General features: G+C 43.3%; 1 protein-coding gene across 3 annotated transcripts in view; it reads right to left on the bottom strand.

Moving 5' to 3' along the window:
* Positions 1-1,137: 1,137 nt before the first annotated feature.
* PRDM1 (PR/SET domain 1) overlaps positions 1,138-20,152 on the bottom strand; it is a 102,036-nt gene continuing 83,021 nt past the window's right edge. For all 3 annotated transcript variants that reach the window (XM_035564824.2, XM_035564823.2, XM_035564822.2), the window contains 5 exons: positions 17,853-17,972; positions 14,491-14,743; positions 5,616-6,724; positions 5,177-5,305; positions 1,138-4,757 (listed from right to left, as the gene is read on the bottom strand). In XM_035564824.2, the coding sequence (XP_035420717.1) occupies positions 4,182-4,757; positions 5,177-5,305; positions 5,616-6,724; positions 14,491-14,743; positions 17,853-17,972 (2,187 nt within the window). In that variant the 3' untranslated portion in view covers positions 1,138-4,181. The remainder of the gene's footprint in view (positions 4,758-5,176; positions 5,306-5,615; positions 6,725-14,490; positions 14,744-17,852; positions 17,973-20,152) is intronic.

The following is a 20,152-nucleotide window of genomic DNA, read 5'->3' as shown; positions in this document are numbered from 1 at the left end:
GTCACGTTTTCTTCTTCAACCTCATGTAATTGCCCACGTTTGGGATTACTGGGCTTTGTAACCAGCCAGAATGGCGGGATCCTCCTTAAAGCTGCGTTTGATACGCTCTCACCTGTCGTTTGCCTGTCCCCCAAGTGAGACAGATGGGCTGGCAAAGCAGTGGCGCATGCTGCTCTCCCTGCCACGTCACACTGGGTCCCCAAATTTTGGTGACGATGCCCGTGAGGTGGACATCAAGGTCACTTGCCCCAGCCAACAGCTCTGGGGGGCACGCGGCCTTGTGGGTCTCATCCAAAAATAACCAAAAGCAACCAAAAGCAACCAAATCTCCTCGTGCTCAGGCAGTTAGCCATCCTGGCGTTGTCACCATTGTCTTTTCTGACCCCCTCCCCACCTTTCTGGTCACATCACACTCCTTTGGTGACTTCTAGCTGGCCGTGGGTCTGCCAGAAACAACTGCACCAGCTGCCATGCTCGGCCTTGCGAGGCTGCGATCTATAATGTGCATTGTCTTTTTATGTAATGTGTTTTATTAAACATCTTCTAAAGCTTACAAGTGTCCCCAGGACATAACTCTCCAGCGCAAACGAATGCCTTGCCAAGTAATGAAGTATGATTTATGGCGGTAACGGTTATCCTATGTTTTTTTAAAAAATTATTACAGCAATAGCTCTGTCGAATATAGGAATATAACATGCTGCATTTGGCACGTTTATGACAACGGAGCTCTGGTTTTCTTAACTCCACAGCTCTGCGCTGGCAGGATGTCAAATTCTTGAGACAGATGTTTAAATGAATTTTAAGAGGACAGTGAAATATTTTTAAAGCATCGTACAGCGCTGAGTGTCTCAATATGAGACGGCACATTATTTCTTTAACGTTCAGGTAGGGAAGGCCAGCACATGGCCTTTCTGGTTTGGATCTCACAGTAAATGATGGGAGTAGCAAATGTTGAATTCGCTTTCTGAGGCATCCTAGCATGTTGTTACTTCTTGTCTGAGGTTTTTTTTTTTTTTTTTTTTTCTTTTTTTGGGGGAGGGAGGGGGGTGAAGGACACTTGACCTTCTCCTAGGTTTGGTTCATATTCGCATCTCACTTGCAGTGAAAACAGATCCACATTTGTTTTGAATGCTGTTCCCACCACGCTGATACAGGGCTAAGTGGTCTCATGCTGACATTTTGAGTGTGTCATTGTGGTCCCAGTGGTTACAGTTTCAGGCCAGAAATGACAATCATTTGGAAAAATGTAAATGAGAACCCTATTCATATATCTGAGAGGCAGATAGCAGTCAAGTCTTTCCATAGAAACACTGACAAATTTTATATATATATATATATATATGTATATGTATATGTATTAACGTATTGGCTACAACTGAAGAGAGTACTATAATTAACAAACCAGGGTGTTTAGCTCTGGCATTGTTGTCTGCAGCTTTCAATCATGGAAAATCAGAGCCCACAAAGGCGAGAAGTCAGCATTGTTGGAGACATCATCGCCGTCAGCGCGGAGTGTGTTTGCGGCTAGGAGGGGAAGGCGCCCTGGAACGAAGCTGTGCACGCAGTCATTGCAGAGAGATTGAAGACAAGGGAAGCATCAGTAAAGCAATGAACACTTATATTTAATTTACATTTGACAATTTGCACATAAATAATGATGTAAACCAATACGTAAACATATGATAGTTTGTTGTTCTAGCAAAGTAAAAAGCCTGTTAACTTTGGTCAGAGTCTTTCTTAAGAGAGACAAAAAAAAACCAAAACACTGTTGATTGTTGCTACATTCACATGTAAAACTTCTAAGGGAAGGGGGAAACAGTAAAGAGAAGTAACAATTCTTAAAGCTGATGCATATAAATTCTTGTAAAATTTGTATCAAATACAAGAAAGCACTACAGGCAAATATAGGAAAAGTGTGTGTCCAGTGACAGAGTAGTGATACTTTGGTTTATCCTACAAGTAAGTACTATATTTATGAACTATTGCTACATTTAAAAGATGTCAGCCTCACAAGTTGTAGGAGTGGAAATGTAATGAACTGTAGTCCTTCAAAAGCTGTGTAAAGAGACGTGTATGTCAGGATTGTTTATCTTAAACAGAAGGCATTAAAATAGTTTGATGGGGAAAAAAACACTAAATCCTGGACTGATGAAGCAGGAGACCTTAAAATTTATAAGAATATAAATAGACAAAAAGATACAACTGGAGGGGAAGACTGTAATAACGCTACTTAGATTTACGTGAGTTGACCATGCAACTCGTTAACGGCAGGGCAAAACAAGACTAGGGGCTCATCCCCACTAACTCTCAGCCTATCCTTCACTCTTGTTCTGTACTTACACCACCCACGGGTAGTATTTGGCTTCCTTTCAAGTTCTTTTGGTTAAGTTTTCTGGTTGCTTGTTCACTGACCACCCGCCTCTTCCCCCCAGTATACACTGCCAGGAGAGCAGGGGACCGGAGACCCCGGTCCTGCAAACATGGTATTTCCCACTGAATTTGCTGAGACTCCCCGTCTGAATGATGGTTTTCACATCAGGCGTTTGCAAGTTCAGGCTTCACATGGACAACTGTGCATGTGCACTTGCAAGTGATAAATGCCTTAGTACAACCTTCTGGTTTTGAGGTCACTGGTAATATGCAAAACTGGATAACATTTGATTTCACACTTAGATGAAAAATAAGTTTTATTACATGGTTTGGCTCACAACTTAAGTGGTATAAATATATATACATATACATATATAGTATAGTGGTATAAATATATCTATAAATATACATGTGTTCTTTGCTACACCTCAAATGTCACCATATCATCTTTGGGCTTAGCAAAACAAAAAGATAAAAGGACGTGCATTCTATCTTTCCCTGTGCACATTTTGGTTTCTTCTCTAAAGTAGCAAAGCATTTAGATAAAACAGCAACGTCTGCACCACTGGACACAAGCACTGAGGTAATTGTTGTTCAACAACTTTGCAATGCCCTTTTCTTCTTTAATTAAATTAACCATAAAATGTACAAACACAAATACTGAGAAAAATCTGAGTTGTACAGGAAGAAAGAAAAAAAATGTATGTGCCAGAAAAGGACTTTGTTCCCCACTTCTACCCAGGCAAAGCGGGAGAGGAAAACACAAGTAAAACCAAACCCCTTAATTCTCAGGGAATCTGACCATTATTTATTTATTTACTTTATCCCTGGAAGGCTCTGGGCAAAAAAAAAAAAAAAAAAAAAAAAAAAAGAGAGAGAGAGAGAAGAAAGAAATCTGCCAAGACTCCTTTTAGGCAGAATATTAAGAATAATGGTGTGTTTGCTTTTAAACTGCTGTTGGAATAGGAGAATGTAAGTGATATTTAATTTTGGAAGAGCCACTTTAAGCTGATGCATTCCTTTGGTCATAAAGTTACATGACGAGGTGTGGGGCTATAGCTGTTTTCTAAAAACCTGTGGTATTGTCCATGGCAGGTAGGTGTTTGCTGTGCCACATCTGTTCCGGGTAGAGCTGCAGGTAGAAGAATCTCTCTCCCATCCTCAGAGAGGCTGGGGAACCAGTTTCTTCTCTGCTTGCTGCTACCCTTTTCTTACTCTTTTTTTTTCTTTTTCAATCCCAATGGGGTGATTTGCACATAAAAGTACACAGCATTTTTTTTCAAACCAACTGATCTAGGATTCTGTATGTCAAATGTCCAACTTTGGCAATGCAAAAAACCACATTTGTTTAAAAGACACTGGTACATAAAACACGGTTACTGAAACCCCAATCTTAGGTTCTTAAAACAGATGTGCAGAAAAAATATCTACAAAGAATGGCCATAAAACAAAAAATAAAAACATTTAAAGTAAAAATTACAATGAATTTTCCAGTCATTGTAAACATTTTTCTAATTATTGCTTTTAGAATGATAAATTGCATAATAAATTATGAAGTACTATCATTGAAAAAATAATTATGGATAGATGATTGTCTTTTAGTAACTGGCGAGGCAATGCACAGTCCTTTGCCTCTTTTTATGCCCTGAGAAAACAGTAACTTTGGAGTTCCTTCTTTCAGCTGTAGAGCGTAGGGAAACTACTGTAAGCCAAGATTGCTTTGCAGCATTGAAACTATGTACAAGCAATTGCTACAGGCACCCTGACTTGCCAAGTCATAAATAAAAAAAAAATCACTTTGCCAAAAAGTCTTAAGGATCCATTGGTTCAACTGTTTCTTGCTTGACCTTTACAGGTAACAGAGGTAGTGGGTGACCGTGAGGCAACTTCATAATTGACATATCTGAAGACTCGTAAAGGTTGCATCCTGAGGAGATAAGTCCATTTCCCAGGTTCCTCTGTAAAGATACTTTGAGATTAGCTCCTTCCATTTCCCTTCTGAGCATGGTCAGTATATCCTTCTCCACAACCGATGTTAGGTCAATATTGTCCTCCACTTCTTCCAACTTGTCGGCATTGTCACTGATGTCGAACTTCTCGATCTCCTCATTGATTCGATTCAGGTCCTCCATCGAGAGGCCAGAGGCAGGGGCAACCGGGCAGTTGCCCTTCAGATGGACCTGGAGGCTGCAGAGGTGAATGTAGCTCTTGTGGCAGTGGATGCATTTATGGGGACGTTCCCGGGTGTGGAGACGCTTGTGCAGCTTCAGGTGCACAAACTGGGTGAATTTGGCTGGGCACAGCTTGCACTGGTAAGGCTTCTCTCCAGAGTGGAGCCGCAGGTGGGTTTTGAGATTGCTGGTGCTGCTGAACCGCTTGTGACAAACCTAATGGGGGGTGGCAGAGAAACAGTGAGTGAGTGGGAGGGGATTTTATGTTTAGATCACAGACACCTAGGACGAGACAGCAGGATGAAGCTGTGGCTTTTTATAATCTTCACACTTTCTCACCAGGGGAAAAAAAATCCCCACCTTTTTTATTTAAATATTGCTGAAGAGCATTTCGAGTATGGCTGATGGCAAAACCGTATCAGGTGGATGGATACTGCTCTAGCAGGCTAAAGGCAACTCTGCTGTCTCACAGACACTGGAGCAGCAGGGCTGGAAACAGCTGGGGCATGGATTTGAATCCTGGGCAGCTTGTCAGGCAGCCCGCCAGGCGGGTTGTGCACACAGGGCAAGGAGGGCATGAGCCCTGCCACCCCTTCGGCCTCCAAGGGAAGTTGTCTCTGTGGTGTGTTACATACCTGACACTCGTGGGGTTTTTCTCCTGTGTGTACCAGATAGTGCTTCTGGAGGTGAGCCAGCTGGGTGAAGCCCTTATTGCAGGTCTGGCATTTAAATGGTCTCTCTCCGCTGTGTACTCGGAGGTGCACCTAGGGAGAAACAAAGCAATTAACAATTTGCAGTTTCCAGTCCCACAATGAAAGCACTTTCAGATGTTTCCTAAAGTTAGCAGAAACCTCCCATTGCCAAGATGCACTGCTATCTAGTTAATTTGGTGGCGTCGATATCAAGGCATTATCTCTGCAACCATTCTTTCTTGGTGGGAGATGCAGTATTAGGCCCAGACTGATAAATAGCCCAACAAACACAGGAGACCTGTCCCTGCTTTTCCCAGAGAACCCAAAGGGAGAAATCAGAGCCTTCCAAGGAGGCTTGTGTGCCTTATTTTCCACTGCCTACCTTCAGATTGGAGAGCTGGCCAAAGGTCTTGGAGCAAACGTTGCATTCGTACTTGATCTTCCCGTTCTGCTTCTTCAGTGGGTATGGGAGGGTTTTGTAACCAGTCACATTCCTCTTACTTTTAATGAGATTCATGGCTTCTTCACCGCCGGTGGCGGCCAACACCACTGAGGTAGGTTTAGGTTGCATTATGTGTTCTGAACTGGCTGCTGTACCAGCTGTGGGTGACCCGCTGGTGGGGCTGCACGGCTTGTCCTTCATGCTGGCAGCAGCGCCTGTGATAGAGAAGGCACTGTTAGGTGCTGGTATGAGGAAGTCTCTTGGATGATCAGGCTGCAGCAAACGACGGCCTCCTTCGCTGGGCAGTGAACTGGGGAGCGTGGCGGGGTTCAACATGTGGTGGGAAAGGCTACCTCCGCTGAGTAGGTTGCCATAGAGAGGATACATCCGCGGGAAGAGATTGAAATTGTTGATGCCATTGATATTGTTCAAAGCGCTCAGGTTATTACAGCTCATATTGAATGGAGGTAACAGAAATTTGGGGTAGTGGGGGTTATAGGACGGTAGAAAGGCAGACGGGAGATGGCTGGGGGGTGCATATCCAGGATAAGACCCCAATCCCTCTGAGCCATAGGATCCGTTCAAGTAAGAGTACGACTCTCTGTGCTCCTGGGATGTAGGTGCCAGAGGTGAGACTGTGACCCCTGGACTGCTGTGAGGGCTTGAACTTTTTAAACTTTGGTCTGGGCTGCTCCTCCCAGAAGGACTTGGTGTAGTAGATGACTGGATGGGCGAGTGAGTAACGTAGCTGGGTCTGTCCATCCCATACGCTAAGGAAGCTTTCAGATAGTCTTCTGGAATGTGAGGTCGGATTGGGTAGACAACTCGAGGGAAGAAACACCTCTCTGGGCTATAGTTCTTACGCAAGTCATCCAAGTCTTTTTCTGGAGTAACTGGTGAAATGTTGGTCTGGAAGAAGTCTTTTCCCTTTGGAGGATTGGATTCCATTTTCAGGATTTCTTTCACGCTGTGCTCCTTCTTTGGGATGCTTTTCTGATAGAGCTCATCTTTATCAGCACTGTGCTGCTTTGGATTAACGTGTGTTTGTGCTGAAATACAGAGACACGATAATGATTATTTAGATAAGTCACCATCATTATCTCTTTTCAAAACACAGGCTAACTCCTACAAGTTTAGTGGGAAGGACGGGCCACTGTCAGAGAGGAAAAATCATTTAACTCCCCCCAGAATTAACTTCTGTATAAAGAAATGCCTGCTAGTTTGAAGTGTTAATAAAAAGCATTGTTAATTTAAGGGACATCAGCAGTATGTACAGATCCGGATGATGATTCATTTGCAGAGTGATAGTCTCCTCTTTGCAAACTGATTTCACCTTTCTTTCCCCTTAAATTTGACTAGCTTCACTGCTGGATATCTCTTTAAGCTGTATTTCTAATAAATGCGGTAACAAGCATTTGTTCACAGTACAGGTTTACCAGAAGGACTTTACAGAACTCAAGCTCCCAGAAATGTTCCTTACTGAAATAACAAGGCATGACAAATCAGCTTTTGCCAAACCGCAGCAGTCACTTCACCAGCCAGTTCAATTACTTACAGTACCAAAAAAACCATGGCTGGCTAGGATGAAAGCCTTCTTCAAAGAGAAGGTATTCTCCATCAGTAAACAGATCATTACTCATTAAATATACTGCTTAGGAACATCTACAACAAAGCAGACTATTTACTGCAGATTTCTGTGGCATTCAGTCTATGCAAAACTCCTCTGCTTACAGCTGTACTTTATAAAAAAAATGCTGAAGCAAAGCAAAAGAAAGCAAGACTGGTCGGCTCCAGCTTAAGTTGAAATGTACTTTAAAAAGAAAAAAGAAAAAGAAACGCGCATTTAGAAAGAAATAGAAGCTATCATCATTTGGCTCTGTTCAGCACATACACTGTTTATTTGTATTCAAAGATTCTACCTTGTTATCTGGACATAATAATATACAAACAGAACACTGAAGGATAGAAAAAGAATTCTGCTTTTATCTAATCTCCCAAAGTTAATAGTTATATAATCTTGAAATGACGACTTGTAAGATATTTTATTATAGGGGAAAAACTACGAGAAGGTTTCGCATTTGTGGTTAGCTTATGTGCAAAGTTTTCCATCAGGAGGTACAAGTCAATGCCGAAGGTATGTGACTTGAAAGTGTTGTGGCCCTTTAGCCAAACTTCTACTTTTGTGACTGACTGTTCTTACTTCGCTAACTGGGGTGAGAAACAGTTGTTTCTAATTTTTGGGAGGACCAGCTAAACCCCATGAGGAAGATGGGAAAAGGCAATGACCACGCCGCTTTCAGCGCAGATTCTTTGCTTCACTATTCACTACCCTCACGGAATCTATCATTTGGCAACATTACCCTATAAGGCAAAGAAACAGCCATTTATTAAACGTATCCAAGAAAACAGCTGCTTTCAAAAGCATGCTCCTGCTCACAGCAACCCGCTTTCACAGTAGCATCTTTTTTTTTTTTTTTCGAACAGCCTTATAGCAAGCAAATTTAGTTTGAGATAGGCGGGCAGTTTGGCTATTTTCGAGTTGCGACAAAATGCAATTGAACATAAATATGGCCAGTTAAAATATTTATGATAAAATACAGGGTGTGTCGCACAGCAAGCACATACACCCACAAGTGTGCAGATAGCTCCCCAATTACTTTTCTTGATGTTAAAGTTTAATTCAGAGCCATTTCACAAGCAACCCTACAACAGGTCATTGTCTGGCATTAGAAACCATTTGCTTTCTTTTTCAATTTTGTCTGTACCCATGGACTAGTAACTAATTTTCTAAATGCCTGCTCGGATTTTAGGGTATGACAGCTAGGTCCTACTAGGTCTAAGAAGCTCTGCACGGCAGTGTGGATAACGTTATCTACACCTTCTTATCAGCTGCCTGTCACCACACCAGCATCTCTGAGCAAACATTCCCAGTGACACTATCAGCAACGGGAAGTATCGGGATTGGGAAGTATTGAAAGCTGGGGGGGAGGGAGGGGGCTGGACTTGTGAAGCCTCGCAGCAGAATAAAGAGATAAATACCACCTTATCAGTCCCGTGTTGGTTTCTCTGTGGGGTCTGTCAAGCAGGAAGCTCAAATTGACACTTTTCTTTTTTACAGAAAAAAAAAAAAATCGTGGGGGAGGGGAAGAGGAAGAGAAGTGCCAGCAGTGCTGGAAAGTGATAGAGAAACCCAGACGCCTGAGCTGGAGGAACGGCTCGCTCTCGCTGTCACAAGGGTAGAGCCGAGGGTGGGGATGTACGTGCCTGATGTGCCAGTGCGAGCCCGCGAGTGACAGAGAGGAAGCTCACATGGAGAACACAACTTTCTGTGCGCAGCCGCCCGCCCGACGTCCCCGCTGGACAGACTGAAGATAATGGCTCTTTCTTTCCCTTCAAAGTGCCCACCAAAGCTTTCCCTCCTATTCACTTCCACGTGCAGACAGAAATCACAATATTTAAAGATTATTTTTCAAGTCTAACTGTGACAACCCTCTTTAGCTTGTAAGTCATCTTTGCTCCCTAAATCTCCTCTTGACTTTTTCCCCTATTACCTGAGCACAAGGAAGACTTGGGAACACCAGAGAGATCAAAATATAAACAAGTGTGTCAGCACCATGTAAAATAAGCAAACGTAACGGCGGCGGCCAGGGAGACGTTCTGATGTTTTATGCTGAACATGGATTTAAACCAGGGCTGAAACTGATTGAGAGGTTTACAGCCTTTCTTGTTGCTCTTAAAGGAGACATACTTCAAAGTTAGAGAGATTTATTTCTTATAAATGTTTGTGTGTTGTGTTTTTTTTTTTAACTTGTGATTTTAGATTTAAGCTCTTACTGATCATAACATGCATCTCCTAACATGCATCTCTCTCCCCCTCCCACCCTCCCAACACACACATATATAATAAATATAGGCACACACTCTTCCAAGATCTGTCTAGTTTCTGTGGTCAGGCAGGCACACAGAAAAGAGGTTCATGACAAAACAAGAATAGTGCAGTTGCATTTGCAAGTTACTGATCTGGGGGGAAAAACCCAACAGACGTGCCTCTTTAGCAGCCCGATCCACTTCTCACTGAGGTCAACAGATTATTTGCTCAGATCTGAGATTCGTGAGTGCGTGCGAGAGGAAAAGGGACAGAACTCCTGTTACTTTTAAGTATTAATAAAACGTGAGCAGAGGGGCTGCCTGAAGTCACTCCAATGTGGGTGTTCCAGTCATAGACGGCTGCAGCGTTGTAGGTTTTGCTCATTTCTTGAGCTCCTAGCTGTAGCCTGAGAAAGGCTTCATAAAAACAACGATCTGTTTTTTCTAAAAACTTGAAAAACGGTTGTAGGCAGACAGTAATTTCAATAGTCATTTCAGGAGTGAAATGGTACTGAACACTTTGAGTGGTGAAGCTTAATTATGCCGATTCACATTTTCGATCTAAATTAAGCACCTCTTTTGCTAGTAGAAAGAGAACCTCGAAGTTGTGAAGTAGGCAAAACAAAGAGAGTTTCCACTCAAAATGAGAGTGGAGACCAACATTTAGAAGTCTACAATTTGATCATCTGTTTTCTAAATGTGTCCAAGGTAGTGTGACATGCCTTTGAAAACATTTTGCTCAAAGAAGGACTTTAAAGGAGCCTTCAAGTAATCCTCAGTATTAAGTCAACTTCAGATTTTGCAAAGACAACCTTTTATATCATTTAAAAATCATTTTCCTCAGCCCTTTTGAAGGTTCCAGTAGGCACTTTTTAAACAAATGCAGATGTTTCCTCTCAACCCAAACAGAAAAGCTTTAAAACCAGAAAGTGAAACTGACCATAAACAAAAGGGAAAGCGAAGGGTGTGCTTTAGCTAACGACAAATTTATGAGGGCCAGCATAAAGAAAGCAAGAATAGATCACATTTTAAAACCAAGCATTAAAAAGTTAACCTTCATAGAATACAGAAGATTAGGTAAGACCTCACTGAAACAGTTCATGAAACAAAAAAATTGCCAAATGCTTCCTAAATATGCAAATTATCTTCCCTGAACTCAAACTTCTTTCTGAAGCTTGACCAAAATAAGATGTCACCTGCCTGTGCTTGACTGATGAGACAAACATGACATGAATAGCAGGAAGTTGCATCATATGATTGCAATACGTGAACATTATTATCAAATAGTCATGTCCTGAGTCAACGCAATTGTATTTTGTTTTTAGAAATAAAAAAACACTGGTACCCTCTCCACCCTCCTTCCCAAAATAATGCTGTTATGATAAGTAAGAATGAAATGCTAGATTATGGGGAACCCTAAGCAAATTTCCTCGGTCTGTTTATTAATCCAAATGCCTATCACAGACAAAAAGTTGATCTAAAGGCCCACTGGAATGATGTTAATCACACTTAACAATTTACAAAGACTAATTTTTTTGGCCAGCAGGACACAGAAATCTTGCCATCACACTTAAAACCATTTACTGCACAACATCACGATGTCTGAAGGTCTCAAACCTTGATGGAAAATAACATGAGTAGTCTCAAAACAGGCAGAAAGGAAAAGGGAATGTGTTGAAATGAGACTCAGTTTCTTCCCCCAGGACAGACTGGAGTCTTGCTTCTACCACTGTTGTGCAACCCTTGCAGGCACTTTAGCATCTACTCGAGGTTACGTAGCTCCACTCGGAGCTAATCATGGCCATGCAGGTAGGTGTGTGCTTCAGCGTCTGAAGGACTGGGTCAAAGGCCTCAATTCAAGAAAACACAGAGGACATGGTTAAACCCGTAACTAAGTTCATGCCTAATTGCTGTCTTGGATCTGGATGCTTTCCTTCTACGGTGCAAATGAACTAACGCTAGAGAAGTTACCTTTAATTTGAAAGTTTGCTGTTACAGAGGCAAGTAGATGTTATATGTGGATGTGTAAATATATTTATGCTCTAAAGTGGTAGTTCTCTCATTTTTGAGGCCACTAATTACAGGAAATAAAGCCAGAGAAATTCTCTGATACATTTTTCCCCAGAGGCCCATTCCGCTCAGGTGCTTAGAGAGGATCAGAGGTGCTGAAGGTCAGGACTGTGATCCCAAAACCCCTGAGGTGCCTAAAGCACCTGCTTATAGTCGGTAAAACTGAGGTGACACTGGCAGTTCTCCATCAGTCTGTGTCCTAGGCGGCATCTCATGTAACCAGCCAAGGCACAGCTCCTCTAAAACCTCCTGCGGGCACCAGCGCCCTCAAGACATGGAGGAGGGACACAGCCAGAAGCAGTGCGCCGTGGTTGTGGCCTGGCGGTGCCACTGCGCCACACTTCCGTCAGTGTGTGTCCCAGCATGGAGGAGCCCTGTCTTCAGTCTCTGATGGGACTCAGCTTTGCCTCTCTTCTTCAGAGGGCACCAAAACCAGAAGCCAGGAGCTGGGAGAGGTGGTGATGCTCAGCCGCTCCTCCAAGGGAGGCCATGCCACTTTGAAACACTGAATTATCACTGATTTCTTCAGCTGCAGAAGGCCTTCCTCAGGAGGTGTCTGGTGGAAGAGTCCCCCCAAGCACTGATCTTGCCCTCAAAGACCGTGTTAAGGTGTTTTGAAGGGGCAAAGCCCCACGTCTGCAGCCAGTGCAGGATGTTAACAATTCAGGGACAAGCTTTCTGCATTTTAGTCATAGGTGATTGCAGTGCAAGGAGGCCAGGGCCAAACTCGCACTACAGAGGCTGAAGAGGCAGCGGGATGCTTGCTAATTTTAGATTTAACTAGAAGAAGTAGCCTGTGAGGAAGGGGAAGAAGAGAGCTGCACAGTGCTGACATTTCCTTTAAACTCATCTGGTTCCAGTATTAATGCTAGAAAAACACCCCCTCCTGTGCTGCGGCTACAGACCCATCAGTGAATAAGCATCTTTGAGAGAACTCTGGATTTTTTTCCATATTTTTCAAGAAAGGGAACTGAAACATTAAGAATCCTCAATCCTTCCAGTACGTGAAGGGTTTCTTGCCTAACTGTAGGCCTCAGGCCTGAACATGTTTGTCACAAAGTCAAAGGATAAAAAAGTGAGAGCTATTGCTAATGGTGGAAGATACTTAAAAAGCTGAAGAACTGTTGCTCATTTTTGTGAACTGCTATTTTCTTTGCATGGAAGAGGTTAACATAAGATATCTAAGTGGTTTAAACAGCATTATCTTCAAAAAGAAGATACTTTAACCTCAATGTCTAGAAAGAGTGCCCTTTCTAATGTTAAGGCTGAACTACACAACTGTTGCTTAAGATCCAGTCTCTTCAAATCCACATATTAAATCTACTTTTATTAGAATGGGATGTTCTGCACATGTCCAGTCAGCCCCAGTTTTGACCTGAGTAAGAGTAACTGGGTAATTTGTTGACATTTTGCAAATACATTCCTCACTACTCCTGCAAGGTAACTTAAGGTAACAGCCAATGCAGTAAACTGTGTCTGTATTTGTATAGCCACCCCACTAGTGTCCAAACATCTCTGGCTAGAACTTTGCAAACTCCTTGTCCGTGGGAACCTTTAATGTTGTTGACTTGTCCCACCTGCAAGCCCCAATATAAGGCCAACAGTTCCCCATATCAGGAAATAAAACCACACAGCGAGTGTCAAAATGACACATCTGCAAAGATGACAGAATCAGTGAGATATTTCTTGAACAGGGAATACAGAAGCATAGGACATCCCTCTTCCCCTTCCCTCTGCTATAAAAAGAAAGTAAATTTTCTTCTATAGTGTGTTACATTTAGTAGGGAAAGAGGAAGACCAAAACCTGGTGAAAGGGAGACATTCATGGAAGACAGATGTCCTCTTGCTTAATTTCAATCTGTGACGTCATTTTCATGATGCAGGGTTACATTTCGGCTCTAATGACCCCCAAAGTAACACTGACATTTTATAACCCATTATTTGTTGCCAAATAACAGCCAAGAGCCCTTTATATAAAAAAAATCTGCTTGCAGTTTTTGCTTCAAATTTCAGCGTAGGTGCTGGCAGAAGGACAAAAGAATGCTCTGCTGGATCTCAGAGCAGCTAACAGGAGGCAAGAAAGCCTAAGAATTGGATATGAAGTCAGCAGGAATCAGTCCCTCTCTTCAAGGGGCTCTGGGTGAGATGCTATGCAGTGATTAATGCTGTGAGTAGAGCACTGACGCTGGAAATGGTCAGAAACCACAGCGGAACCCAGAGATAAACTCCTGGAAATACCTCTTCCCCCCTGCTATTATTTTTGAACAGAAAATGAAAGCTGCAGTATGCAGCCAAGAAATGGGGACAGAAGTATTTTCTGAGCTTAAAAAAATGAGTAACCAGATGAGAAGACCACATGAGGTTTGCTCCCAGAAGATAAGTAACCTTAGATATAAGACCTGAAGAACATTATATAGTCAACATATCTTTTGTCGACACCTAGACAGTCACGTCACATGGCTACTTCCTTGTAAAGTAAGGGCAGCACTTTGGAAAAATAACTGGAAAGCCTTCAGTATATGCTATCAAAGCAGATTTTTGCCCAATGTACTACAAGGTCTGGACTTAAAAGTCTGCATGTGAACCAACATCTACAGTTCTGAAGGGAGAGGATGTTTTCAGGTTGTCCAGAATTCCATCAGATAATACAAAGACTATAAAAAAGTAACTGTTGAGATTTTTGATAATCTGTTTATATTTGAACATGCACAGAGATCCATTCTGTTGTGCTCTTTTTTTTTAATTCCCCTTTTCCACTCCAAGCTACCTACTGTGACACAACAGATGATGCAGCTGTGTAATTATACAACTTATTATTAGATCATATAGGCAGAAGAGACATTACTAGCATTCTTTGTTTATACTGTAATCCACTTACTGAGGTTCATCATTGTCAGCTCTCTGGAGGAGGGATAGTGCAGCCTCTCTGCAAAGTCTCGGCAATACCACACAAGCAACTCTTGGTTGGCAGGGATGGGCTTGATAGTGTAGAAGTAGATGTTCATTCCATTCTGACAGGCTGCCAAGTTCTGTTCCTGAACGGAGTAGCCGGGGTTTACATAACGCATCCAGTTGCTCTTGTCCTCGTTAAATCCATCAATGAAGTGGTGAAGCTCACCACTTGAATAGATCTGGAACAGAGAGGAAGTGCTCATGATTATATATATGCATGATATACAACATGTACGCACAGAGTCCAGAGTGGAAAAATGATAAGCATTTTTTTATAGAAAAAAAACCTGAGCAGGTATTTCTGAAGTAAGAATTCAAGCTGGGTTTCTTCCTATTCCATGTATGATACCCTCTGTGTTAAGAAAAGAAGTGCTTATTCAAAGGCAAGTACACAGCTACCTTTTCCATTTCTACTCAGCCTGTGCGTCTCGGCTAGTGTGGACAAATCAGACACAAAATCTGAAACACAAAGTACTCTCCCTGCGTGAACAATCTGCCTTAGAGTCCTTTTCCTGGTGCTATGATGAACAAGTGGGTGATGCTAATGACTGCAGGTCTGAGTGCGTGCTTGCATTAATGCTTTGAGTCACCTGTGTATAAGACTGACTGGCTGTGCTACGTCAGAGTCTTTCTCGCCTTTTTCTATGGCCTCTGTACTTGCAGTTTCCTACCACCCCCGCCCAAAGGTTTAAACTATGCAAACATCCTCCACCCCCCCCAGAGTCCTAAAGCAACACTTGCTCATAGTTGGACTGTAGCCCTTTTGTAGAAAGGCTGGGTGAGGCAGAGATGAACTTCACCTGCCATAACTTAGCGAAGACCTGGAAAGGGGCCAGTTGATGAGAAGTCACTTTTCCTATCGAGGTACATGCTCTGGCTTGTTCCACGGAGAGGAACGAAAATGTGGAGCTAAACGCTGCTCAGCAGCTTGGGGGAGAAAGTCCCAACCAGTGGGAGAAGCCACTCTTTCTTAAAGAGGGAAAATAAGAGAAGTATTAAGGAAAAAAAAAACTCCAGGAGAAACGTTTGTTAAGGACACGTCCCTTGCTCTCGGGGAGAAGTGGCTCCACGCTGGATGAAACGGGGTTCCCCAGTTTCACCAAATAAATGATTGGGCAAACGAAGGGAGCAGCCTGCCCCAAGACGAGCCTCCCTGGGCAGGAAATGCCTTTCGGAAGGGGAGATACAGCTTATCGCGGGGAGGAAAACACTGGGCAGCCTGATCCTGCCTTTGTGCCTGCACCAGGATCCGCTGGGACGGGGTCCGCTGGGCCCTCTCCTCGCCTCCCTGACAGCCGCGGGTGCAGAGGGACGAGGCGGCCTTGCCCTTTAACGCGGGCCGTAAACACCAGAATCACTTTCTTTAAGAGTAACTTCCTGTAAACCGAGAAGGGGGAAATACATGTGGCCTCATCAAAGCGGCCTGCGAGAGATTTTGCGGTGTGTTTGTTATGAGAAAATGGAAGGGAGCCGGGTGAATTTCTGCTGTCTCAAGAGGAGCCTTCAGGTTGCTCCGCTCGCAAACTTCCAGGAACGGCGCGGGGCTGCGGTGCTCAACGCCAGCCCCTGCCGCTCCCCGGAGCTGGGGATGTGATAAGATGAGATGGTGGATCGGGCCCGGCGAGGGTCGGCGTATGCCACACCGCCCCAGCGGCTCCCACCTCTTCTGAGGAAGACGAGGGCAGATGTGCTGAGTCACAGCACGGTTCCCAGAAATGACGGCGGCCCCGGGCGGCCCCGCTTGTCTTGAGCGTCCCCCCGCGTGTGCCGCGGGTCTTCCGGCTCCCGCAAGCGAGCCCCGCATGCCTTCCTTCAGTAACAGGCGGCAAGAAGCCATCTCCCACATTTTCCTTTCCATACACAGGCCTGCTTCAGACCCCTAGGAAGGAATTAATCTCTGGTGCAGCAGCGTGTCATGCATCAGTCAAGAGGTTACAATAGGGAATTTAATGATGCTTAGATGGCTCCTAGGATATTATTCCCAAGGATCCCCCCCCATTCAGGCGTAAAATCACATCATGAAAATGATGTCATCTTTCTCGCTGCCAGGTATGAATGAAGCAAGATGGCTAGCAGCCCCTCTCCTCAGAGTCTGCAGTATCACTGGCAGGGCTAGGGGAGCACACTAATCCTTTTCTACGTCAGACGGAAGCTCCCAAAAACTTCAGCTAAAAGAAAATTTTCGTAGCCTTACGAATGCAAAAACAGCTGCCTGCTTTGCAAGAATACTCATGCAAATTACTGCCTGTGCAATGCTGTATTACATCGCATGAGGACAATCTGAGAAAACCAAAATGATGCAATTAGGTAGGAAGAGCGGGGTGTGGGGAATGCTGGTGCTTGCCCTGGGTTTCACCTGGATGTGAGGTTGGGATGTTGCTACGGCAGGCAGGCACCTGGGCACAGAGGCTTGGATGTACTCCCAAATCCACTGATTTAGACACAACCTAAATGGCTAGAAGGCAGCAAAACAAATCCATGGGAGAAGACGGGGCTGAAGGAATGTTCTCTAACAATTAATAATGGGTCTGCAAAGGAAACTGAGGATTATATTAATTGATAAACTGGAAGCATATTCCCCAGCACAGAATTCCCAAGCCAAAACAAGTTGGCTGTTGTTCTCTTCTAGCTTATAATGCAAAGTAGGAATTAGGCATCACCTCTAATGTTTGTTTGCCATTAATGAATTTTCTCTTCACTAAGATCCATGGGCTGCTCTTTTAACACTTTCTGAAGCATACTAGAAAAGCCTACAACTTGAATGATACATGCTGAAGATCACCACCTCTGTGTTATAGTAGTCCTATTCAACACCCAGGAAAAAATGCTATAAAATATACCATGATTCCAGAAAAAATAAAAACATTATGCAAGTACTTTCACAGCTTCTTAATAGCTGGAAAAATTAGGTATAAGTGACATTTGCACAAACAAGAATGACTTTCTATCATGTGAACATTTCGTGTGAAGAAATGCAAAATAACCTGCCCCTACAGCCATCAGCAGAACTATTTCTTTATCCGATCAAGCACCGGTCTGTTTCAGGGGACACAGCCAAGAAGGGCTGGGCATCTCCCCTGCTCTCTCCACCCACAGAGCCCCTATATCCAAGACAGCCAGGCTTTTACTCAGCTCACCACATTCACTCTGCTTGTGCATGGCAGCAGTGTACAGACGTTGCCCCCTGCATTCACGCAGGTCTGAAGCAGGAAGTGACCCAGCTTTTCAGCTGTACTCATTTAGTGATCTGCTTACTGCAACAACATGGTGCTGTTTTTTCCTGCTTACCCGCCAAAAGTATTTTCTGTTCGCATTCTTGGGAACCGTATCGCTGGTATAGATCTCTCCTACCAGGGGTCCAAAGCGCGTTCCTTTTGGGATGTACTCTTTGCTTATAACTCCAGTGACCTACAAGAAGAGCAGCACAGGGTCAGTCCATTGCCAGCAGAAATTGAAAATTTTTCCTTCCTCTCCCCTGCCCCCCGAAGTTACAAGGTTAAACAACTAATGCAACAAATTTTTAGTGACAGCTCAGCAAAACAGATATACTTTAAAACCACATTGTACATGATAATGAGCAGGTTTGTTAGATACTAACATCTTACCGAGCATATAGAAGACAAAGATGAATACAGCCTGAAAAATTTGTTTTGTGGAAATACAGTTACAAGAAGAAACAGTAAACGAAATGTACAGACTGTCAAATACCTTCAAAAGTTATTTTTCCTGTCAAAGGCAACCCCCAAAAGTGTAGTTCCAGCAAACAAAAATATTCAAGAACTATCAATTACTTCACAGCTACCACAGCCAACTATTCTAGTAAGTTAGGAATTGGAATGACTGCCCCTCCAGGAAAATGAAACCTCACCCCACCCCCCCACCACCCCCCCCCCCGGCTCCCTTTCACTCTGTACCCTTCCTGATAGCTAAAAGGAGAACAACAAAAAAAAAAGACCTACAATCCTCTCATCAGCGGTGGCATACAAAACAGAATACGAAATGGCTTTGGGACATGTACTCACAGATCACCCTCTTTTATAAAAAGGAGGCAGCAGTTCCGGTAACACATGTCAAGTGGGTTTGGTCAAAAAGGCGTAAGGGTTTTGATGAAAATGCTCCACTATGCTAGGTCTAAGAAATGTACTCTAGTTGTTCAGCTTCCTTCTTGACAGTAATTATACCAAAAAAAGTCACTGACCACAAATCAGGAAGCAATTCATCATTATTCAGAAGAACGTGCCTTAGAGTAACCCTTTGCAAAACACTGCTGAGTTATTGGTTTTGTCTCTCTCTGTTCCTCAGCAATCTTCTTAAATTTAATATAGCCAAAGAATGTTTAAAAACCAGCAATTCTGTAAACCAAAAAACCCAAGCCTTTGCAAGATCGATCCTGCTTCTCGGATGGGGAGAAAAAGGAAGGTAAAAAGCCCATTAATTCAGTATTGTAACAAAATTTCAATGGCAAAATGTATCAATCATGTTCCCTTCACACATCTTGCCACTTAAAAATTGTCTTTTCACTCATTGGGATCTCAGAACAAGACAGTAATAGCAGAGGTTGTTGATAAACACTGAGAATGGGGATTACTGCTGTCTGTACTCAGCAAGGAATCAAGGTTCTTACCAAAGCAGATTAGCAGGCACCAAACCCTGCAGATAGCTCACTTCTGTGAGCTTTTATTTTCTTTGTAACAGCCCATCGTGGCAAAGGACAGTAAAAACCTTGGGCTGTAGGCACCACTTCACAAATTAGCTGAGCCTTGTGATTTTCTCATGCTACGTTTTCTTCTGTTGTCTCACCTTCGGTGTGAGAGAGGAAGAGAGACAGAGAAATACTTGTCTGTGTACTGGTTAAGCTTAAAAATCCCAGTAAACAACTAGTGCCCAGCATAATTTCACGTTAGATGTCAAAATAAAGGGAACAAATAACAGCCACAGCATCAAGGAGATAATCCACCCGGAAACAGATTGCTGGGTGTATGTGGTGTGGTTGTTGTTTGTGCTTGTCTGTGTTTTAACATGTGTTTCAGAACACCACACCAAAAAAATAACGTCAACAGTAGAGGTAGTTAAATGCTCCATTGATCTGTGCATCTGGACTGAAGAGAGAGAAAAGGGACTTCCAGAAATTTTCCTACACCTACCACAAGCTGAAACAAGCTCAGTGGCTCAGTTTTATTTTTGTCTTGCTTGTGCATTTCTCATAGAGAGCTGAAAAAGGCAGATGTTCTTCTCATCTTCCCCATATATCTTCATTTACATCCATCTGGCCTCTCAAGAAAAGTTCACAACCAAGCTACAGCACACCCTACCAGTTTGACTGCAAGGTAGCCTGAGTCTCTTTTCACGGTTTTAAAATATCTTGCCCTTAATTAAAATGACTTTAATGAAATTCTCAGAATCTCTAGAAGTCACTCCTTGAACTAGTCAACTTGAAACACTCGCTGTGCACTGGTGGCTCTGACACAGCAGATACTTTTTGATATCCACCTTAGATACAGCGTTTGCTTCTCCCCCGGTGCGGCAGAACATGAAGGCAGCTTCTCACCCCGTACCTAATGGAAGGGTGTTTTGGCAGAAGATGTTCT

This window comes from Cygnus atratus, chromosome 3 (genome assembly GCF_013377495.2).
Source record: "Cygnus atratus isolate AKBS03 ecotype Queensland, Australia chromosome 3, CAtr_DNAZoo_HiC_assembly, whole genome shotgun sequence".
In the NCBI taxonomy this organism is placed as follows: Eukaryota; Metazoa; Chordata; class Aves; order Anseriformes; family Anatidae; genus Cygnus; species Cygnus atratus.
Note: the sequence above shows the minus strand (reverse complement) of the source record. Positions and strands in the feature narration are given on the sequence as shown.